At 41.2% G+C, this 24,137-nt stretch overlaps 1 protein-coding gene across 6 annotated transcripts in view; it reads right to left on the bottom strand.

Moving 5' to 3' along the window:
- The window catches only part of DOCK7 (dedicator of cytokinesis 7), a 97,864-nt gene that overhangs the window by 22,417 nt on the left and 51,310 nt on the right, over window positions 1-24,137 (bottom strand). For 2 of the 6 annotated variants that reach the window (XM_032191918.1, XM_032191919.1), the window contains exons 15-33: window positions 22,182-22,299; window positions 21,245-21,315; window positions 20,267-20,405; window positions 19,988-20,089; window positions 19,605-19,691; window positions 18,587-18,818; window positions 17,117-17,281; window positions 15,691-15,860; window positions 11,828-11,920; window positions 10,518-10,607; window positions 9,435-9,530; window positions 9,170-9,310; window positions 8,881-8,994; window positions 8,202-8,372; window positions 6,999-7,138; window positions 3,186-3,355; window positions 2,234-2,388; window positions 1,157-1,339; window positions 554-689 (exon numbers count right to left, since the gene is read on the bottom strand). In XM_032191918.1, the coding sequence (XP_032047809.1) occupies window positions 554-689; window positions 1,157-1,339; window positions 2,234-2,388; window positions 3,186-3,355; window positions 6,999-7,138; window positions 8,202-8,372; window positions 8,881-8,994; window positions 9,170-9,310; window positions 9,435-9,530; window positions 10,518-10,607; window positions 11,828-11,920; window positions 15,691-15,860; window positions 17,117-17,281; window positions 18,587-18,818; window positions 19,605-19,691; window positions 19,988-20,089; window positions 20,267-20,405; window positions 21,245-21,315; window positions 22,182-22,299 (2,573 nt within the window). The remainder of the gene's footprint in view (window positions 1-553; window positions 690-1,156; window positions 1,340-2,233; window positions 2,389-3,185; window positions 3,356-6,998; window positions 7,139-8,201; window positions 8,373-8,880; window positions 8,995-9,169; window positions 9,311-9,434; window positions 9,531-10,517; window positions 10,608-11,827; window positions 11,921-15,690; window positions 15,861-17,116; window positions 17,282-18,586; window positions 18,819-19,604; window positions 19,692-19,987; window positions 20,090-20,266; window positions 20,406-21,244; window positions 21,316-22,181; window positions 22,300-24,137) is intronic. The other 4 variants (XM_032191920.1, XM_032191921.1, XM_032191922.1 and 1 more) reach the window with 2 other exon arrangements.

Genomic DNA, 24,137 nt, shown 5'->3' with positions numbered 1-24,137 from the left:
TCTCCATCTCTCTGAAATGATTCATTAATTATGCCTCTAAAATATTTATTCAATGTAGCCCATAATAAGGGCTAACATGTATCAGGACGCCTGCAGCCAGTTCTGATTCTTGTCCTAATCCCTGGGCCCTTCTTTCTCTCAAAGAAAATAAATTGCACCATCACAAGGCACACGTTATGCAAACTACTGACTATTTTATGTCTCACTAACTCAGTACAAATATCCAGATGTTTTCTGATGGATCAGAGAGTTTGTCTTCCGCTCTGATCCCTGCACAGGACATACTAGAAGGTGGCATCCCATCAATGAGGCATGATCACGCATACACCAAAGCAATCAAGTAACAGCTGTCTGTAGATTGAACTCAAGAAATGAGCAGAGATTTTGCAGACCCAGTGAAGGATGCTTCGAACTAGAAATGGCATTTTCTAAGGGCCTCTTTGCAGATTTTGATGGATAGTATCCCACACCACAGACACGTGCAAGTAATCACTGGGGATGGGAGTAGTGGCTTTTGGAAAATGGGTAGAGCACAGAAGCCGTCTTTACTTACCTAGCTGTCCTCTGCTTCTTCGGACCATTTCCTGCCTTGCCCCTATGCTTCCCAAAATAGCTTCTTCAAGTTTGGCCCTCATGTCTTTTGACTTTTTGAATGTCAAACTGTTCATTCTTTCAAACACTTTCTTGCCCTGCAAGTTTCAAATGACAATGAGGGAAGAGTCATTCAAGCTGGGTTATTTTCTAAGCATCTCAAAATATCTTTCCTGTCTAAAGACATTCAGCAAGAAAGGAACACAGATTTAGTTGCTAGCTAGATAATCTACACAGACTCCAGCATCACTACAGAAAGCTCTCATCAACAGAGCAAGCAAAATGGCCAAGAGCTATCCCCTTTCCCTGCAGCAGTTCCCACATGAGCAGCAAGCAGCAGAAACTGCCTAAGAAATGGAAGGAGACGGACACACTTACATGGTTGAAAAGTGAACGTGGAAGAAGGCTAGAGGTTGCACAGAGAAATGCTTAGCCTTGGGATTTAGATTACAGGAAATACTTTGGGGAGAGCAGGAAATGCCTTTCTGGAATTGTGCAAAGGAGTAGCATGTAAAATTCCCCTGCAAGCCTTAGAAGAAACTTGGGAAGGTTTAAATAGCAGTACCTTGTACTCAAAGCAGGATACGCAAAGGTAAAGCAAATCCAGGAGGCGATTGAGCTGCAATACTGACAGGTCTGTGAACCACTTCTGTAAGACACTTTCATCAGCGTTCTTGAGCACCCACAAGAGACAGATCAGAAGGCTGCGGCTGGACTCTGTCGAGAAGGTGGAGTGCTGCCTGCCACTCTGAAACAGACAGGTGAAGACATTTGCCACACTGGATTTCATGTCCAAACACTTGAATCCTCGCTAAAAGGATCTTCACAAGCTGCCACTCTGGCCTAAATAATTACCAGATAGGAAATAGATGTTTCTTACTAACAATTAGGAGATACACATTTCTCCTTCCCAACCTAACAGCTCAGTGGAGCCCACAGACACACAAACCTCAGGACTGAAGCTGCCACAATATGTCTGAAGCAAACTCATCACGTTATAGGGATGACTTTCTGTTCAGCCAGCAAAGACCCACTTCCCTCCAGATGCCTTTAATAACATGCAGCAGGTTAACAGAGGGGCTCCGCTCATCTTCTCATGTATGTACTTGGGTCTCATCCAGAACAGTATTTCACTCTGAGTGCATGTAACAGCAAAATAGGGTCCTGAGGCAGGAGTAAAGAAATGGAAGGACCTGCCTGCTACCAGAATCTGTTGGATTCCCTCCCCTGTGCAGAGAACAGCCCATTTATGGGTTAAAATGGCCCATTTATGTCTTCAGCTAGGTGGGACTTAGATCTTTCACTTAGAACTTATGATTGGCCATTGCACTTTGTGGAGCTTTTATCAGATTGTCCCAGAAAAAGAGAATCTTTATCAGAAAATGCTTCCATTTTCTGACGTTTGTTGATTTTTATTCCTGCTTGGCGTTTAATTATACACCCTATGAGAAGGGCACAGCAACATGCAAACGTGATTTGTTCCCACTTGTCTTTCACCCTCTGCCTCCCTGTGTGACACCCAAATCTACAAACTGATATGAGTCCCTACCGCTCACTGATCAGCCCTACAGGGCATGCATGTGTAAATATTTGCTTGTTGACATAGGCTGAGGGTCAAGGAATAGGCAGGATAGCTTTGTACCGATGAGGAGAGTATAATACTGCTGGGCCGGGCGAGCTGATGGACCGATGTTCCTGCGATGGCCATGGCAACTGTCTGGCTTATCATGCTGCCACCCTCGCTTTCATAATCATCAACAGCGACGCAGCTTGGCCTCCCTCGCTGGTTGTGACTCTCTGCCAAGAAACACGTGCATCCCAGTTAATCCCCAAATTCCAAGTGTCTCTCCCCAGCACTCGTTTCATTGAACTAGCTGTGAATGCAAACTGAAAATCATCACACTCACAGACAGGGTCCTGCAGCTATACAGGACTATTATATGAAGCTATGCAAAGCAAAGAAAATAACCATCTTCAAATGCAACCTACACAACTTCAGTATCCAGAACCCTTCTGAAAACTTTTACAACTTTGAATACTCCACTCCAAATCCTTACTTGGAGCTTTATTGTGTCATCAAACTCAAAGGACAGCGATGACTCCCAGTTTGAAACTCCTCTAGAGCAGACTCCCTTGCCCTGAACTGATGCATCCCACCTCTGGGGTTCTGCAGGACACTGTGCAAAGCACACCTGAAATGAGCTGCTGATAGAGCACAGTCTGCTCATCCTCTGCAATTTTTCTGAGACTTGTAGAGTACATGGGATGATATTTTAGGCAGGTCAGAGCAGGGAGGCTGGCTGGGCACATACAGACAACAGCCAGATGGCAACTAAAATGCACTGCTGTTTTTTTAATTCATGCAAACAAGTAGGCAAATGCAGCTTTTGAGTGTGCAGTTGTTGAACTTGGATATATTGTTGGATATATTTTGCAAGTGTGTTTTCAAAAACATGTCAAAGTTCTGAATACTTCAGAAATATAAACAAACTCATCCAACAGCAAAGGACTCTGTTGTTCAATTTTAGAAAAAAAAAAGACAACACTCAAATCTTGTGAGCAGATGAATATTCAAGGCACAGAATGTAAAATACCTGTAAAGTCATAGAGCTGAGGCACGGTTTCCATGATCACGCCAATCAGAGGTAGGTACAGCATTGCAACCCGGGCCTTTACCTGCGGGTCAGCGTACCGCGGATCCGAGTCGTGACTGGACAGTAAATTGTGTACCATATTGATGACCTTCTTATGCAATCCAAATAAACTGTTAAAAGAGAGTTGGGTCACACAGATTAGTTAATACCTTCAAAGCAAACTATACTTTGTAACTGAGAGGTTTCAAAAAAAGAAAAAAAAAATCCCCCTTTTTTATTTTTAACTTCACTTAAACCGCCATTACGCGTATTCTTTGATCTCCCCTGGATTTTACAAATGGCTGGCTTTTGCCCATGCCACATAAAATGTACAAAAATATCTTGCTGAGGTGCACACGCAATGTAATGCCAACACTCATATCTTCCATAAAAAAAAACAAAGCCCCAGCTTCTGCTATGTTGAAGGACTGAATCAACTGGAGAATGTTAGGAGAACCTAGAGAGTAGAGAAGACAGGGAGAGAAACTTGAGAGGACAGGGGGTTTAATGAAACTATTTGTAGTGTTCTTTTTTTTGTTTCTATTTAACACTATTTACAGAGAAAAGCCCTCCTAAGACAGAACATTGCTTTTATCAAATGATCAGTAAGTTTCTGCCTCAGTTCCCTGAACCCCCATGCAATTATTCAGCCAAAACAGTAGACTACAGATCAGTAACTCTGAATTAGAAATGTCAAAGAAATGGAGGGGTAGAAGGAAAAAAACAGCAAGAAGTGGTCTTCCCTATTATTAAGATGCAAATCACGGCAGAGCCCCAGCACCACTTTACAGGACACCTTGCGTGAGCCCGCTTGGTGCTCACAGCTTGTGAACACAAACTCCTCTGAATCTCTCAAGAACTCGCTCTGCTCCTTCCAATCCCCTCAGCCACCACGCAGAGGCAAAACTCTCCCAGAGCAAACAGCGTGTGGCTCTACGGCTATTTGCTTCTGGAGGCAAACCAGCCCAGGAAGACAACTCTACCCCATGCATGAAGCAGCCAAGGAAGCTCATACATTATGCAGTAGCAAAACATAAGCTTCAGTGTTCAAACCTGAGGTATTAAAACAAGGGCCGAATTTCAGGCAGTATCCACTTTACCTGAAAAGTAGAGTTGAGTTCTGGTTAAAAAAGATGAGAGATTCTGGCTGGGTTGTCTGGGGGTTAAAATGATTATAACGACATCAGTAGAGGTTAGGAGGACATTAGCTAGTTGCATCTACGCTTCTGTGTTGTTTTTTTAATCAAGCTGAGATAATTCCTACAATTGCTTGTTTGCATTACCAATAAGATCTTAAACAACTAGGAAGGAGATGCTTATTTAACAGACTGACTCCTTCAAATCAAGGTTAAAGAAAAGTCTTTGTGTTATTCTGAAGGAATGGGATCTAGGCCACGTGTAAACAGTTGAAAGGAAGCTATCCTGCAGGCCATGGAGGGGAATGTGTTTACAGGGAAAACACATTCAGACAAGGCAATGTCATTAAAACCTAGGGCTACATGGATATTTTCCCCCCTTTTCCTGAACAGAACAGGTACTGCAGTAGATTGATCTGTATCAGGGAGGAAATGTGACCTGCTAATCTTTCTGGCTGATAATGCAATGAATTGACCTTGCCGCCTTCCAGCCGGCCCCTCTGACTTCTCAGCCCTGGCATGAATTTGGGTCAACAACACACACTTCTGGAAAAACGACTTCTGTCAGTGAATACTGAGGGCCAAATTTTGATTTTCCCACTTCTGACCTGTAACGTTGCTCATTATGGGCAACGTAGGCGCTATGAAATGAGCAATAATTATTATTATGCTCGAATAATCAAAGCATCACAGCACTGAGTGCAGAGAAAATCTCTTCAGGCTCTAGCTGCCTGACCTCACTCTCTGTTTTCCACTTCTGCACCTGTCAAGTTCAGCTGCTTTGTCACGTCCACATGCTGGCTCATCTTTTAGACTGCAAGTGCTCTGAGTAGGACTGTAATATGTTTTCTTATTGCACAACACCTAGCGCAGAGGGGTCTCACTAAAGCATCACCTTTAGGCAAAAGGACACTGCAGGCTTTTCTGTCCAAGGGAATCCAAGGAGCTCTAGTAAAATGGGTGAGCTAAAATGTAACTTATTTTGCTAATGGAACAAAAAAGATCAAGGAGAGAATAAATGTAAGGCTCTGCGTTTATCAAGACCTAAGACCTAAGATTCTGCACTTATCAAGACCTAAGGCAAAGCTCTAATGCAATAAGCAACTAGATGGACATCTCTTTCCATTCCTGCTGCACAATAATGCAACTGAGAACTTTTTCCAAGGGTGGCCAAAACATTTTAATGGCAAGCATGTCTACGTCCTTTACTAATAATCTGATAATGATCCTACTGGGCCATTAAAACTCTTTGCAGACATGGGAAGACCAGATCTTAACAGACTGACATCCTTCACGTGGTGCATTTATCAGGGCACAGGCAGAAGGTTTAACCCTGAGAACAGTTAACAGGCTGCAAGCTACAAGTCGTTCTGGGAAATCATAACAAATGAATGCACTACTGATACACATCTTCACCAAAATTCAGGAGCTTTGGGCAAAATCGATCTCCAGTGCTGAACCACTATCAGTGGACTTTTTCTGTCTACACAGGGTTCACGACAAGAGCTGTATCCCCAGGGGAGATGACCAAGATGATACTGACAGCTCCTTTGTGCTGCTGGGCAAAGATTACCATCCAAGTCCAAGCTAAGGGTTTAGAATATCAAGATGAGAGAGCTCAAGAAGCGGGTATGTGAGAACAGAAAGTTTGTGAAGAGTGAGCAAATATGAACAGAGACAGGACCTGATTTCTAACCAGGGAGCAAGATGTTCCTATGCTACAAAAAGGATTTCTGCAGACGCTGTATGGGTAAAGATTTAGTGCTTTTTCCAACTCAGACCAAACAAACAGGAGTACAGTGTGTTATGTACATATACAAGAAAATATTCTCATTTATGGCATCACTTTCTTCTCCAACAGAAAACAGAATTAATGTTTAACTCCTGACACGGCTTTGTAAAGGGGCAGAATTACCCATGAATTATCAGTATTTGTCGACTCTGCTGATTATTTCTGGGTCCACCTTGAGAAAATGGCTGTGAGAGAACTTAGGACTGCAGAAGCAATCAATAATTTCCATTGAAATCCATTTTAAAGCAGTTAGGCAGACTACAGCCCTAAATAACACAAGTAACAGACTGGCTGTCAGGACTACAGGCTACACTCCTACTTCAGAAAATTATTTGCTGCACAACCCAGACAAGTCACTGACAAACTCTGCGTGCTTGACTCTATTAATCTATTTATGTAACCCACAGGGCTCTCACTGATGCATAATTTATGTTTATACAGAGCTGGGAGGGCCACAGGCAAAATGCATTACAACATTTAAAACCAGCAGCACCAGAGACTTCCTACATGTTGAGAATTATCTTTTTGTTACAATTGAGAATAGCTGTTTTCCTCTTAGAGCTCCAGAGGTGCCCTTGTGGCCAGCTGGGGGCTCCAGTAGGAACCTCTTTGCCTTTTTCTTAGCTGGAAAAATGTGATTGGAATCATGTTTACAGCATCAGTGGTGAGGAAGTAAGAAATACAAGGGGCGTGGAGAAAGAAGATTCTCAGAGTTAAAGAATAGGTTTCTCACCTTCTCAGCTCACAAATATAAATCAATTCTGGTCAGACCAGAACTTGGTTGTTATCCACCATTTACTTGGAATTACAGAAAACTCTTGGGAGAGAAAAGTTGTAAAGATTTACCCTTCTGCATCAGGATCTAAAATGACAGCCAGTTCTGTTAACACAAGCCCAGCCAAGTAGTGCTGCTGGCGGAAAGGCACAGACAATTCAAACATGTTTGCAATCTTCTGGTCTTGGACATTTGTGGAGAACCCAGAACTCTGTGGAAAAAAATCAAGTTTCAGAAGTTGCATAATAAGACCTCTTAGAACACAGAGAGATAAAGTCTGTGAAACACATCAGAAGCAGTTTTCAGAATTAAAGATAATTCCATGTAAACTACCTTTTCACTTCCTTTTTGTTTGGATCTGGGCACATCTACTTACACTACATCCAAGCGTACTAGCTCTCCTCTTAATTCTGTTTGTCATTATTGCCTTCTCACCTACAGGGCAAGCCTTAAGGAAGTTAAGCCAAATAACCTTTAAAAGTGGATTAGTTAAACTTTTAACTCAGGTATGGATGCTTTTATTCAGGCTTAAGAACACTTTAATTTGATTTAGTTTACTTAATTTTTCAACTAATTAATCCGATTGAATGACATACTTGTTACTTCAAATTACTACAGTGCACAGAAAGCCAGCCCCTTGTTTTCTAAGAAAAGGGTGACACTACACAAAGTTTTTTTAATAGCTCATTATTAAATTATATTAAATTAAATTAATGCATAATATGGAAGGGGGCTATGTACCTAGGAACAGAAGGATGTTTGGACACTACAGGAATATGGATATGGCTTTTATTTTTTTACATTATAAGACCAAATAAGTCAAAATCTACATGGCAGGAAAAACTGTTAACACTTGCCTCCAACATTCAAAGTTTCGATGTCAGAGACAATTCCAGCTTTTACTGCTGAAACCCACATATAGGTTCAAGATGTTGCAGGAAGAAGTAAAACCAAGATTGCTGTATCCAAAGCCACATCACCCAGACTGCCAGCAACTCTTGTACAGTTTTCCAAACCTGTTCCACACATAACACATCCTCCACTGCAACCTTTCCCCAGCATGTCATTGGCAATGGGGCCTTTCAAGTGAGAGCTGTGTTTGTACACTTAGCTGTTTACCTGTTCTTTCTTTCTTTAAGTTAATTTCTAAATAAACATTTCCAATACTAGCAGCCAGAGACTGAAAATGCAGGTGATACATCTGCCTCCTATGATTTAAGCCTCAGACAGAGCTCAGCTTGCATCTTCATAAAAGATCCCTGTCACCAGGGTACCTGAGACGTTGCTGAAGACACAGATGGTGATGGAGATGCAGGTGGTGTGAGCAAGCTGCAGGGTAAGTTCAAGGTCACGTAGTGTTCATGGCTGCAAACGATGCGAAGGAAGTCCAGCCTCAAAGATACCAGGTTACTTGGGTTCGGTATGTTATAGAGCTTTGTTGACACCTGGAAAGTTTAACCCATAAGACTGCGGTCAGCACCAAAACAGAGTATAAGTGCAGCCCCAGCTCCCCAGTCCCATCACTGCTCCCAAAAACCACTTCCAAAGCAAGAACTAAAGAACTTGATATCATTAAATGATCACATCCACATCACTTCTTTGTGCTGCTACTGATTAAGCTTGACAGGCCCACTGAAAAAGAACATGGTAGCCTGAGCTCCCTAACAAAACCTCCCACTAAATTTTGGTTCAGTTACTCTGAACATGATGAGCAGAGGGAATAATTCCTCCTTCACGCTGCACATCCATTGACCCAAGGGAGTTATGCTTAATTCTTACATGTAAGTGTGTAATCAGAGGGGTGTAAACTGCAAACCACCAGGAATGCCTGCTTGCTCTAGAGACCTGAATAGAAAATTTATGTGTTCATACTTCACTGTCTGTCCTAGAAAAGTTAGAATAATAGGCTATGCTACAGTTCTCAGCTGAGTCATAATACTTATCTGCATTCACCTGTTTGTAGCAGGTCTTAATAAGACTAAAAACAAATCCTCTGTCCATAATAGACAATAGATCGTTGAGGAAAAATGCGAGACTGGTATTGAGCCTTTCAACCATTTCTGTGTCCTAGAGAAAAGGAAAAAAAAAAATAGGAAAGAAAATGACAAAGAGCACACTGAGCAGTAGTATGGTAATATCATGTGTTCAAATGACAATTCCTGGTCTAGGCACCAGCAAACAATATGCAGGAGGTCTGGTGCCTAAGCTCTGACCTGCGCTCACTTTAATTGTTTGCCATTACCTTCTGAAACCGAGAGACTATATCACCGGCAATTGTGCTGACCAAAGCATTTACATCATCCATGAAACGCTCAGGAAAACGATGCTTTCGCGAACCCTCCAGTTTGTCAGCAAAATACAAATGATGCACCATGCTCTTCACCTATAGGAATATAAATTACAGTGGAGTCACTTGCAGAAATGAAGGAGGGAAGCTCAATTGTTGCTGCTTGTGTTTTAAACTACGGATTTTAAGACAATAAGCAAAGTGTTTCCAGTTTGCTCACCATCAGCTCGAAGAAGAACCAGGCCTGCTGCAGCGCTGCCTCCCGCACGCTCCCACTGCACACAACCCACTGTAAGGCCAGCTCTTCGTGAAAAAGCTACACAGATGCAAATCCAGAGTTAGTCCGAGCCTCACCATCAGCTCACAAAACAGTCCGCATGAGAAATGGTAGCACGATCCATGGGAAGTATGGCAAACAATGAGGTTAAGCAAAATAATAACTGAGAACATGACGGCAGTGGCAGCATCCCTTAAAGAAATCCCCAACTAACAATGAAGGATGATGTCATGATATGTGATGTGAGAAACGTTTCACAGCAGCTTGCTCCGAAATCGAATTTCAAGTGTCAAAAGAATTTTTCCACCCACCCAAAAAAAAAAGTTTGGTGCTCAAATTAGTTCATTTTAAAAGTCTACCTTTCTGCCTGGTCTGATTTTTGCAGGAAAAGGGAGTAAAAAGTGGACATATAAAGCAATTTGTACAAAGATGTATGTTTACTGTGAGAAAGGCCTTAAAACAGTAAGAAAGAAACATGGCACTAAGAACCAGCTTTTTGATTTCTTTTCTTGGGAGGACCAATCCACAGACTGGACACTGTCAGTGATCACATTGTCATTACATAAAAAGTCAGGCATTTTGTCTTTCTGACTTGTTTAATAGGATCTCATCACCTTTAAGGGAGTGCACTTCCCAAGTAACTCCCCTTCACTTTCTGGAGACACTTTGGATTGAGCATACACTTGCAATGCTAACCATCTAACGCACTGTAATTTTGCAGGATGTATCATTTACATGTCTAGACAGTGCTATTCATATTTTTTGAAAGCCAGAAATACTTTGGCTCCAAACAGTATGGACATTAAATCAGACAAGCTACTCCTGCTCATTTTAATTTTCCCAATTCAGCTCTGTCAGAATACTTCATATTCGCTACAGCCTGGACATTCGGAGGTGCTAAGCAACAGCAGTTCCTAATGACCTCGGAAAGGATCAGGCTATAAATAAAAGAATAGATTGCATCATGTTTTCAGAATGACTTGACCTCCCTGCCCCACAATATCAATTGTCTTCACTGAAATCTACCTTTTTAGTTGGTAATCGTCCTGTTAATGTTTGTAAGAAACTTGACGTCTCAGTGTGCGAAGACATACGATTACAACTTCGATCCGTAGCCTACGGAGTGGAGATGAATGAATGATGACAGGACATTAAAGTTTGCTGTGGATGTGTTTTGCAGCTCAAGGACAATGTACGTTTACAAAAATACTGTTCCAACTGTAGGCTTTTACTGTCTTTACACCTTTTTATGCATTCTCAAAGACTTACTCATTTACAGATCTGGTTTAAACAAAATGACAGTACTTCTTATTGACATATAGGCTATTCAAATAACTGCATGTTCTTATGCACAAAGACACTTAATGCTGCAAAGCATGAAACCTTTTCATCATTCTATTTTATCAACATGCATATGTCAAGGAAGTAATACTCGTAATTTCAGTGCCATACCTCTCACTCTACCAGAGACCAAGCACGTGGGGATGCACCCCCCACGGCGACGCTGCTACTGGCACAGAGAATCAGAAAACTACTCAGGTTCTCTCCATGTCTCGTGGAAATAATTTGCCGTGAGTGCAAATGAACTCAGTCTAAGTATTTCTGGAAGACTGGTAAACTTGAAAGCAAGTACAGTTGAGAGGTATGTTCGAGGCAACCATGCAGTGGAAAGCAGCAGGCAATGGGGACTGAATAAGTTAAAGTCTTTGGACTGAAGCTGCTATAAAGTTTTCATACTTTGCAACACAGAACAGATAAAATTGGACCTAGCAAGTCACTGGTTCCAGCACTTAAATTTACATCTTTCAAGAGAGAATTTCACATGTGTATCAATTTTTGTTTAACAATATTCCACTCAAACAGTCATGACTAGGTGACTATGAACACTAAATGCTTGATGAAAATGGGAAGATGGTTCACAACGTTGAGAGGAATGGCAAACATGGACAAAACTATGAAGCTGTGATTGATGTTCCCATTTAGAAATGTGCTCCATCTGAAGCTGAAACTAATGTTAACGAGAAACAGAGAAGGTAAAAAGAAAAGAAAAGCAGTCACAGCATTTACATTTCACAGACCAGCAACCACTGAAATGAAAGGAGGGGACACAATCACGCGTTTTGAGGATTTTCATGCAGTGTAGTGAGGTGGTGGGGGAGAAGATGCTAATTCATAAAACAAAACTCACAAAGAAGTTTTCAAGGAATATTAAAAAAAAAAAAAAAAAAAAAAGCAAAAGCAAACCACCAAATTCAGAGTATATACTGAAAAGAAGATATTCTACAGGGAAACATCAGGGAAAACAAAGCCAGAAAAACCTCTACTGAAGACACCACCTGTGTTGACTCTGCACTTGGGCTGGGGTTGGATCCCCATGGGGCTGCTTTTGGACCACCAGTGTTTACCCAGGAATTGGAGCGGTCTAAACCCTGAGCATGTAATAGAAAGCAGTTGGGAAAGGAAAGAAATATTACATGTTGCATGCCATACAGTAGTCAAATTGTAGTCCTTAAAAGCAATCAAACTGGGTACATTGCAAACATATCACCAATTAGAATTGTTAACATTGCTTGAATTCTCAGGAATTTCTTGAGACATTTTAGTCCAGAGGATTATTTTTGTCTCATCACACATTCACCACACATTAATACTGCCAACAGCTCTGGCCCAGCCTGTCCTCTCTGGAATTGTTGACATTAAAAAACTGTCCAGATTTCTCAGATTTTTCTCAGATCTTTTTTTAAGGTAGACTACTTGCTAGCCCACACACTATAAGCTCTACAAAGTCTATGAAAATACTGAGAAACTTTGAAAACACTGCCAGCTCTCACAGGGTTTCCTATTCATGGACTAAAAATCCTGCAGTGTTTGTAGAGCAACCCTGTGAACAAGATTTCACATGGACATTTGGCCATTTTCTCTGGGCACTGGGGCAGACAGAGGAAAGAGGACATACCTTTTCTGGAACCAACCTGCTTCACTGAACAAAATATTTGAAAAATCTTTTTTTTTTTTTTAAAGCTTGATCTCGTTTGTACTCCAAATTCTACTCCTGCAGTGTTGCCATGTGTGCAAAATTACTGTGGCTCCTTCCTTTCAAGACACTCAGAAAGAAGGAAACTGAGAATTAAATTAGTGTTTGACACCAGGCTGCTCCCCAGTCAAGACCATTCAGTGGGATACAGCGGGTACCCGGGTCTCAGGATCCAGCTCTATCAGAGGCAGCTGTGCAATGCCATAGCCATTCCTTAAAAATTCCACAGATTGTTTTCAACCCTCATCTGAGAGAGCTTTTATCCTACTTTCTGTGCCAGCCTAGGCCTTTTCCCAATATATGAAGCAAAGATGCAGCCCACTTCATCGCAGAGATTACCAGCTGCAAAGTCCATCATGCCTAACTGTTCTCACAAGGGCAAATCTCCCCAAAGACTGGGCCTGGGATTAAAATCATTAATGCACTGAGCTATCCACTACGCGAATTACAGCAATGCTGTAATTTTGCTTAAGGTTCCCAATAGAAATGTACTGAACACACAGAAGGAGAATGTTTTAATCTCAACTACTTACTGGAAGAGAGAAATCAATCCTCTCTGTCCTGCTCAGGCCCATAGACATGCTTTATTTTGCTCACCAGGAATTAAAGTAAAAAAATTTTGCAAAACATTGAACTAAGATCTTGTTTTGTCAAACCAGGTCTAATTCTGCTAATGCCTTTTAATTTCTATTCACGTTTTCTAATCACAACATCCTGTTGGTTCTGAGGATAGCCACATACAATGGTTACAGAAGCAGATTTTGTAAATGTCTGAAAGATCCCCCTCCGATTTCTTCCCTCTCTGGAAAATAAGAGAGTACAAGGCCTTCTTTTTGCTTGGCAAAGTGCCCCAAACTCCTGTTAAATTCTGTCCTATTTCTGGGGTTACACCTGCAGCTGGATCTGTGCAAGTACATAACACACATCTGTGAAATCCACTATCAGAGCAATGGAACTCCACAATCTTTTGTTTCTTACCAGCACATCCCCAACATTTCAGGAACTCTCTAAGCGTAAAATCTCATCATAGGTCTTCTTAGACACTCAATAAATTCACTTTAGTAGGGAATAAAATTTACATGGCTTCAATTCACAAATGAAGGCAAAATAAGTGACAAGACCTAAACCTATTACGCCTAAACCTAAACCTCCTCTATTATGCAAATACACCAAAATCTTCTAAATCCTGTAAATGGGATGACTGTTTGAATTTTCCCAATTAAGTATTATGCCGATGTGAGTGAGATTTACAGCAAGTTTACCAAAACTATCAAATACCTTGTATTTCAGTAAAAAAACAACACAAGACCGGACTCCAAAAACTTCTAAACGTTTTTTGTCCTTTCTAAAAGCAGAAAGACTCCCACATAGATTCATTTTGAAGTGCAAGTCCCTAATTTGGATATAGGTACTTAAATCATTGCTTGGAAAAACAGAATAGGAATTTTTGCACCCTTATACACTTTTCAGCACCTCAAGAAGTATCTCATGTTTTTATTGACATTAACAGAAATAATTACATTTAACCGAAATTTTGTGTAAGTCAGACTGAGCTTAATTTCTGATACTATCTGGCTATCCTGAAGAAAACTTTCCCATTAGCAATTATGGACACATTAGTATTTTTAAAGCCTGGACTACCTCTAGAAGAAAATCTCTCTTAATTTTGTACTGTGACATTATTCACTAAGCCAGCACATATTAAGCTTCTGATACCCTGTGTAAATTCCATATGCACATTAGTGCCTATGGCATTTCACAAAAGGTCACAGTTGTTTAATTAGCAAGATACTGAAGTGGTCTTTAAAATATTTTAAGACTTTCAGTCCAAACTTTGATGTAAGAAATAATGGTTTGCCTACCCACACTTCTTCAGCCTCCTATTTGGTCAGGAAATCACATCATTATTCATTTAAAATTAGCAGTCTCTTTCTCATGCTGTTTTTCTTGTTTTTATAAAACCCAGATCTGGTGTCAAGCCTGCCTGGTTGGGTTGATGGCTTTATTAAAAAACCTTCACTGATTTTGCCACAGGATCAAATATAATAGCTCTCTGAAAGGGCTCAGAAATTCATCTATACTGGAAAGAGTCAAGGAACGCAGGTGGGAAAGTGTCTCATCTTGGGTAAATTGTCACAGTTTAGAGACGAAGAAAAGAACCCAAACTGAACTAAGACACTTCTCTCAGGCTTGGCCTGGCTCATATCACCTATGTTAGGTGAAAACTGAAGTGCTCAATCTGGGACTGTAGCAGCCCTAAATAATCGAAGTCACCAAAGGGGAACAGGCACTTCTGCATGTGATTCCTATCTTGTGTGATATAAATTGTCTGTCAAGGAGCTTTTTTCTCTCTGTTGACTATAAGGGACAACCACACTTCCAAAACAGACAACGTACCTGAGGCTGAGCAGTATGAATCTAGGCCCAAACATGCCATAAACATGTGTATATACACCCTGAGAACCTAACACCTGGAGTAAGACCACACCAGATGCTCTGCATTCATTTGCCACCATTCACTGGAAAGCCACTTTTAGCAAGTACTAAAGGTGTGGGGAGTCATCGTGGGTGCTCAGGTTAGCACACCATAAATTCACTCTGCAGCTCAGCTGGCCAGACTATGGCTCAATTACTAACCATCCAAAATATCTCTGGCCATGAAATATTCCTGCTGTGTGCAAGGTACCTGCTCCGGACATAGGTAAGTACAGAAAGCATTTGAGCAGCCGTTAGTGCTGAACACAGAGGGGAAGAGAATTTGGGTTTGGGAGGTAAGAAGGGTCAAAGAGTGGCAAAGTAGGGGATGCAAAGTTTGGGGAGACATTACAACTGGTCAGAGGATACAGGTGCTGGCCACGTGAAAACTGAGGTAGTAAAACCTTTCTGTTCTTACTAGTCTTGGAGAGGCAAGTCCAGAAGGACTCTTGGCCTGACTACCATGCTTGTGAAACTAACACTGGCAGGATGTCTATAATGTCAGAGAGATCAGCAACAATTTTTAGGGAGTGGAGTGTCAGGTATGCTACCAGCAACCACCAGAAAGAGCCTGAGAAGGCTTTTTTGTCTTTTTCATAGGAAAACACATCAAAACTTCCCCGTTCTTTCTTTAGATACTTAATAAAAGATGCTGAAGGCCCCCTAAAACCCGCAGCAGTGCATTCATACCTTACTGCCAATGATGGAGCGAACTTCATCATCAGGCGAGGTGGGGGTCCCAGATATGTCTGGGTTGCTGTTGCTGAGGCTCCGTGAGCGGTTCAGGTTGAGGCTGGCCGGCCGTACAGCAGATCGAGCCATGGTGGCATAGTGCACTGATCCCCCTAGGCCACCAGGACCTACGGTATTGAAAAAAACACCATCCTGTTACACCAGCAGCCTTAGTGTAAGCTTTATACCAGCCTGTTACAGCTAAACCTGTGTATAAGCAGTAGGTCTGGCCCATCAGGAAATCTTCCCCGTGCTTCCCCTGCCTGGTGCTCCATGGTAAGCACCAGGGTGATGGGATTAAAATCCTATTGTATTCACTGATCTGTGGCAAGCAGGAAGATCGCAGTGGCTTTAGGCAGCCAGTGTGAGTTATGTCTTTAGCCAGACTAAAGACTAGAAACCACTGAAGAACCACTGGGGCACAGTTTTAAGCACGCAGCTTTTCCAGCCCTCCTCAGACATCTTCCACTGCAGGCGAGAAGCAAATGCTGGGAACAAGAGTCCTTCCAAAGCCTAGTTTCTGGCCTTTCATTCACACCATCTCTCCACCCATACAGATTCCTCCCTTGTTCCCAGCAGAGGTGGAACTAGCTTGTTTCCCTCCTGCACCCAGACACCTGTTTTCAAGTGTTTTAGATGCCATTGTTAGTGTGTCTACTTTTGCTGGAATGGGATACAAGTCCAGAAGCACTAACGAAGGAGACTGGGAAGCAAAACAGGGCAGAGTGTACCACATCCATGTACTTGCCACAGAAAACAATATTTAAATGGGGTTTATAAAAATGATGAAGAACAACTTTTTTACTTAGGCAGACCATGACAGGACAAGGGAGAACGGCTTTAAACTAAAAAAGCAGAGATTTAGATGAGATGTTGGGAGGAAATTCTTCACTCAGAGGGCAATAAGGCAATGGAACAGGTTACCCAGAGAAGCTGTGGATGCCCCATCCCTGGAGGTGTTCAAGGCCAGGCTGGATGAGGCTTTGGCCAACCTGATCTAGTGGGTAACATCCTGTTCATGGCAAGAGGTTGGAAATGGATGATCTTTAAGGTCCCTTCCAACCCAAGCCATTCTGTGATTCTATAGTTCTATGATTCTACAAAAAACATCCCTAATTCCTAAAAAAAAAAAAAAAAGTATTTTGCCATAATTTCACCTTGTGCTCCTTCATGAGTGACACTCAACAGCATCAAATAGTTAAATCTCTGACATGGCTAACTGTAATTAAACTCATCTTCTAAATGGCAACACTGCACCATAAAGTTAATAAAAAGGCTTGGCAGGGAACCAGCCATGCAATTGGAGCTCAGAGCACCTGCCAGCAAGCACTTTCTGCTTGCTTTTAACAAATTGTGACATCAAATAAAATGAAAAAAGAGCTACCTGGTGATGGCGAGTTGGGATAGGTATTTGGTAGGCGGAAAACATAATAAATATAGGAAGCAAGAAGGCTGTTTCTGCCATGCTGGTCCTGGTTTCCATCCAAGTTCTTGTGAAGTCTGTTTATGATCGATGCCATTGCTTCAAAAGATGCTTGGCCCAGGTTAACTAAAAGTAGTAAGAAAGAAGTTCAGTTTAGATTTCAACAATAGGCACAATCAAATCCTGAATATGTACTTCATCCACCTTCTAAAGGATAAATGGTGAAGCTTGCTAGAGCATAGCAAGCATCTCTCAAGAAAAAATGAAGCTGGTATTTGAAGTAGATCTAATAAACAGCTTGAGAAGAAGACAGGTGTGGCAGTGATAATTTTCTATTCATTTTAGTAACATTTAATGAATATAGGTCCGATTCCTGGAATTAGCCCAATTTTGGCCAGAAACTTCAATGGTAACAAAGTCCTTGTTTAACTGATGAATAACACCTGTTGGATATTTATCATAAGTCTTCTCAGTCAACTATTTCCTCCAAAGAAATAAGAGGAAAACTTGAGGAAAGAAAAACAACAATTTCATTCTGTTCTCAAAAAAGAATTCTGTACTAAAAATGAGCACAGAAAACCACACACGGACCTGGCTAGATATTTAAAGCAAATTAGGGATGAAGCAGATTGCAGCTTGAGACTGTAAATCTTAGTTTTTTTCAAAGCTAGACACTAATGTCTTCAATCCTCCATATAGATAAATTAAACCAAACCAAAACACTTAAAAAGTGAAAGAGCTTTAAAATAAAAAATAAAAATTCAAGCAAAACTCTTCCTCCTTTCTAAGGGAGGAAGATAACCTTTCTAAAATAAATGACTGCTATTTTCATAGTAGTGTCAGTTACCTATACTCCATCATGTCTAAACTCCAGTTTCCTGTTAAAAATCCCAATTACCATTTTAAATAACAAGAATTTAAGTTTCGTTAAATGCTCAGTTATGCCATTTAGGCATAGCCCATAACAGGGAGCAAAAGAAAGGATTGTTCATACTGGCTGCATCAGATCCACAACAGCTACAGGAACATACAGCATCTATATCTTCGTAACTTACCTACTTCAAGGTTTTCCAAGGTGACTAGTGAGGTTGAAAGGCTTAATTTCTGAATGTCAGTATGGAGACACCCTAACAGGCTCCAATGCTAAGAAAGTGCTGGGCATCCAATTTACAAAAGTCAGGCTCCTTTCTGGTACCTCAACTTGGACAACAAATTACTAGCCATTCTTGAAAACCTCTGCATTAAATATTGCTCCTGTGTATGTCACCACTGATCTGGATGCCAGCATGTTTTATTTTGAAGATACATGGTATATTAGTGGCACTAAAATGAAGCATAAAAATGGACTTCTTTATTTCTACATAAATATGATAAAATTGGAAGTGTCAAACTCTCAGCTATGTAATTCTCTATAAAACTTAAATAAAATACCTATTTGGCCTGCAATGACAGGAGGTCTTACTACCAGAAGAATCAGTTTGTCAAGCAGGAGATGAAGAAATCGCACTACCGGCTCCAGTTGAGAGGAATTTAAAGCTGAAATGCTGCTCTTCAGTTCATTTTCCAAGTTGTTTTCCATAATTCTCATGTCTCCTATTCGCACAGGGAACATGTGCTCATCCAGAGCATGGACAAGTGCAAAGAACTTGTCAAGATAAGGGTCCTACACATAAGCAAAAAATAATAATCAGCAAGAAGCTTCCAAAGGAACACTGCTTTCTGTGGACTTGTGGCTCGTGGGTGGATTATCTCTATGTCTTTCACTGTCTTCTATCTAACTATTTAATCTCACAAAATTAGCAGAAATACAACATCTGAGAGCTCTGCCTATATATCTTATTCAACTAAAATCAACCAATGTTCAGAAATGGTCAGGGCAAAACTAGAAAACCCACAGACTGCATTTCTAAGAATTTAGAAAAACAGACAAAAATGCACTAAAGCTATGGTACTAATTACAGCACAAATAAAATACACAAAAAAAAAACATCAAAATGAAGTATGAGGAATTAATAAACTAAAAGCTGAAATGATTAGTCAAAACGATTGCCATCTTTCATTTTGGATCAAAGAAAGACAGACAAAAAATACACAGAGAAACAAAAGAGGCAGAGGGGAAAAGGCAAAACAAGAAAACGTATGCCTAGAGTGCATGTTAGATCTGTTGTAATAAAAAACAACAGTCTGAGGTCTGAAAACAGTGTTGGCCATTCAACCCTTGTGAATAAAGGCCAAACTACTCATGTTTTTCAGCAGAACTTCTCAAATATACTCACAGCAGAATGTGGAATAACAGGTCTGCTGGCTCAGAACTGAAAATGAGATTGCAATTTCACTACAAGTAATTACTGTACCCTTCAATAGTATCAACTTTGACAGTATTTTCAACTGTCAAACGATTATCAGGCTCTTTATATTCCAATGACTAATAACAGCACAAACTCAGTACCTGAGTATGGAGGGATGATACAGCAACAACCTCTACATTGAAAACTCCTTTGTGATTATCCACCCACTTCATTCCGGGAAGCGGAACCTGCAGGTTAACACAAAGATGAATGGGGATGTGACAGAAAGCAAAGCTACAGTAATTCTCATTAAAATTGCCATTTCTTTTCATTTTACTGTCAGATCATACACCATGATCTTGTTGTGTTGTTACCAGTTGATACCATGCATAAAGACACACATCTGTCTAAACTTGGCATTTAAGAAATAAGAGTTAAAAATACACATGCATGCACACATAAACATATAGGTACACATATATCCTCTCACTTTTTTTTGACAGAAGAATTATCCTCCTGATTTTCAACACAAAGAACAACTCACCTCTGGAGAAAGCACTGAATAAGCCTGGGGTGGTTTTTCCAATGAAACAGGTAGGCAGAACTGACCAGTCTTTAACCGTCCATTTTGAAGCATTGGTATCCACTTTAAAGAAAAGGAATTAAAAAATAATAAAAACCAAAAAATTCTCCAGGCTTTCTTGAACTTTGCAGGCTTGACTATCTCAAACTCTAAAATACATCGACAATGATGCTAAACAAAATGCAAATAAATGCATTATGGATGTATCCTGAGCTGAAAAATAGATTGAAAGACACTCACGGTGTATCCAACTGGAGTCTCTAGGGGAGTGTTTTGCTTTTGTTGGCAGCTGACATGGTAGAAAGTAAAAAGCAGATGGTGGTGATCGGTTAAAGTGGCAGGAAGCTTAATCTTGATTTCCTCATGAAAATCAGGCGACCTGTGCAGAGACCAGACACTCAACTGAGTCATCAATATAAGCAGCGTGGTTTACTATCTCATGCTTGAGATCTTTTAAGTATCTGGAAGGAAAGAGTTTTATGGACTACCCAAAGAGATTAAAAGCTTCACTTTCTAATTACCAAGGACTGGAAAAACTTCCAGTGTGCATTTCCAGTGCATAAAATATGCAAGCAGCAGCCTGGTGCTTGCTGCACTGCAGTTCCCCCAACCCCTCCCCTCACACAGGGATTCTGAACTGCACTGCTCCCCATGAGCAATGAACTCTTGTCACAGGGTGGAGATTGCCACCGTACCCAGTCTGAAAGAGAGGATTTTCTCCCTGGTACAACCACAAAGACAGGCAGCACAGTAAGGCCAGACTCGACACTCCTTACCTGAGCTGCTGTGATGCTGTTTTCAAGACCAAGTATTTCCAATTTGTAACTATAGCCTAAAAGGCTCTAAGTACCTAATTGCTCAACACAATAATAAAGCACATGCTAACAAGAGTTTATAACATAAATCATCATGCCTAACTTGAAGCTTCTATATAAAGCATCTGCTGACTTGAGCTAAGTGCTCAGGATCAGGGCCTCTGACACAATGCTTTTGATTTGTACCAGAGCACACAAAGATTCAGTCTCCTCGTCGCTGCAAAGCTCTAATGACATCAACTGACACTGCAGGTGTTGCTGTAAGTGCTATGCAGACAGTCACTGCTCCATAAATAACATAAATAACAGTGAGACAGATTCACAGTGGTAAAACTTCTTTTTGGTGGAACCATGTTATATCCATTGAGAGCCACGTCTGTTTACATGCTGCCGTATGTTTTACCTGTTGTGATAGACTACAGCTGTGTAAGCTTCCTTGGAAAATTCAGGACAGCTAGATTTGCCAAAGATGACCTGTAAAAAAGAAAAAAATCAACAGAAATCCCCAAAAAACCATGCCAAGAAGCTGTTCCACAATCCTATTTACAGCTCTATTAATGGGGCTGTGCAGCTCTGTGCGGTTGCAACTACTTGGTACGTGCCCCTTCACTTCCTTGCAACATTTTACCCAGTCACTGAGGAGTTTACAATTTTAATAATCCCATTTGCACATGCACACAGATACAGCTGAAGAACTGATGCATGTAACCATCGCCAGCCACAGCCAATGAGAGATTTTCCCCGCGATTTAGCAGATGCGAAAGGGCAAAAATCAGGGAGATCATGAATTCAGGAGAAATTAGAGGAAAGGAGGGAAGGGAGAGAACATCAGGAGAATCAGGACAACAGAGCTCAGATGAGGCAAACTAAGGAGAACAGAGGAAATTAACAAGTGAGTAACAACAAATAGGGGATTTTCTGCACAAAGTCTCAAACCACACTACAAGGAAGGGCAGTTTCACAACAGCTGTACAAGTACAGCCTAAGGGGGAGGCACCTCACACCTAAACCTTCACCAAGTGCTGATCACTTCTGGCACCGAACACAAGTATAACTATCACCCTTCCATTTCTCAGGCATGGAAGCAAACACTACTCCAAGCACAGGGAGTCCGCTGCCAATTTCTTGGGTTAAAATACTACTACATTGTTATTTTGCATACTCCATACAAATGCCCTCTATAAACACCTTGAGATGTTCTGATTGCGTGCTTCCTGGAACTTTGTGTTTTGAAATGTATTTCAGTGAGGTTTCTTTAACACAGGGATTTTATGGCTGTAATGTGCATCCTGTCTTGTCGGCACGCAGCATTCACACTGAGCACAAAGCTCTCCCCTCACCGGCATAGCATTGCTGGGGTCCTCTCCATACATGAACTGGACTTTGACAGTGATATTCCTGGCAGATCCTTGGCGGTTGGCGAAGTTAAGGCTCTGAGGATAGACATAAAGAAGGTTCCTGCAAGAGACAAAGGCACCTCTGTTAGAATGACAGCGTTCACACCATTATTTAATGCTGTTGTTTAACCCCCTAAAGAAACAGAAGCAGCGTGAAGGGTTTGTTATTTTCCATTAGGCAGTGGTTTCTATTGAACACACGTGCACACCCGCACAAGTGACTTGATAATGACCTCTTCTTTTAGACATCAGAAGTCTTAACTCATGTGGTATTTTGGAACAGTTCCTATTTACAAAGATCCTTGAAAAATACATCAAAAATTTCCCAGTGATTACACTATTTAGCAAGTTCAAGTGGAGAGAAAACATCTCAGGAGAGTGGCTGGTTTCTGTTGAATACCTTCTTTGTTGTGACTTTTTTTTTTTTAATTTCCATTCATCACGATAAATTCAGGTTCCAACTCTCCTGTGACAACGGACTGACCTAAAAGGACATCTGTATTCTTGTATTTTCAGCAGATAGGGAACCTCTGCAATGCCTCAGAGGAGATGGTGTTTTCAATTCCACACCCCAGTACCCACTCAGTGAAAGACAGGGATCAACCAAAACTGCCAGCTGAGATGCCAGAGTTTTGACAAACTAATCCCACCCAAAGACTTGGTTCTGACATTCTCAGCTCCGTTTGCTCCCTGATACCCTGGGTGCTCCCCTCTGTGCCACCACCACCCAACGCTGGGCTTAAGGAAAGCTCTAAGGGCCTGAGAAGGAACCTCCTCAAGGGCAGTGTGGCTGCAGAGCTCCATCAGGCTATGTGGGGCCGCGTTACGGAGCCAGACTTCTTCACCCCTCCAGGCAGAGGAATATGCTTAGTTGGCACATGGGAAATTTATTCCCTTTCAAGTCCTTCATGCTGAATTAAGTTCTTGAATCCCAGCCCCGTTGGTCGCTTTGCCTAATCAATGTTCTCTTACTGTTTCAGAGTGGGCCTGTGCCGTTTTTGTGGCTCTACTAAATTACTTTGTTCTGGCATGAATACATTTGCTCCTTGATGTTCTTTTTAAAATGAAAATGGATATGAAAATTTACTCTAAAATGTACATTGCTCATAAAACTTTTATTAAGTATTATTAGTGCTTAAGAGAAGGATTTAATGTATTTGGGAAGCCTGGCTACAGGATCCCTATACTAAGGGCGGTCCTGTGCTGGGGATTGATTTACGCTGGATAGCAGGGAGGAACCTAAACCAAGCCTGCAGTTCTCCTACCAGCAATTCTGCTGTGGCCTGGGAGAAAAGGAGTCATTTCAGCAGCTTGATGAGAGAAATGCTAAGACCTTGGAAGAGAATGAGATAGTTTCACCTTGGATCTACCAGGAAAATAACACTGCAGCACCAACAACCAGGCCAGGCATACAATGACAAAACAAAAGGACAGCTAATCCTTATGCTTCCAAGTAACAGCTACCTCCTGATGATTATTCACTGATTCCTACCAATAAAAGTTTCAGCCAAAAGCTTTAAACCCAAGGACTTGTGTCTGGAGCCGTTATTACAATGCCCTGCAAAATGTATGCAAAGCTTACATTATTATCTCAAACAGATCTCAAAAGTACTTTTACCTCCGTAAAAATGAATGGCTAAAGTGCAAAGGCTTCCCAAGCCTTGGAAATAATGGCACCAGGCACTCTCCTAAATATTTATATGATGTGATTGTAGCCATTTTCCAAATTTCTTCATAAATGTATTAAAACATTAAGAGCTGGTCCTAACTCATAAAGGGGATGTCTACCCGTTATTAAAATTCTCCTTTTCAGTAAATCCCAGAGACCTTTTTCTTTGCTTTATTCCTACTATAAAAATCATTTAAAGCCCACTTAAAGAAGGTCACCCAGGTGCATCA

This window comes from Aythya fuligula, chromosome 8 (genome assembly GCF_009819795.1).
Source record: "Aythya fuligula isolate bAytFul2 chromosome 8, bAytFul2.pri, whole genome shotgun sequence".
In the NCBI taxonomy this organism is placed as follows: domain Eukaryota; kingdom Metazoa; phylum Chordata; class Aves; order Anseriformes; family Anatidae; genus Aythya; species Aythya fuligula.
The sequence above is the reverse complement of the archived record's forward strand: the minus strand, read 5'-3'. Positions and strand labels throughout refer to the sequence as shown.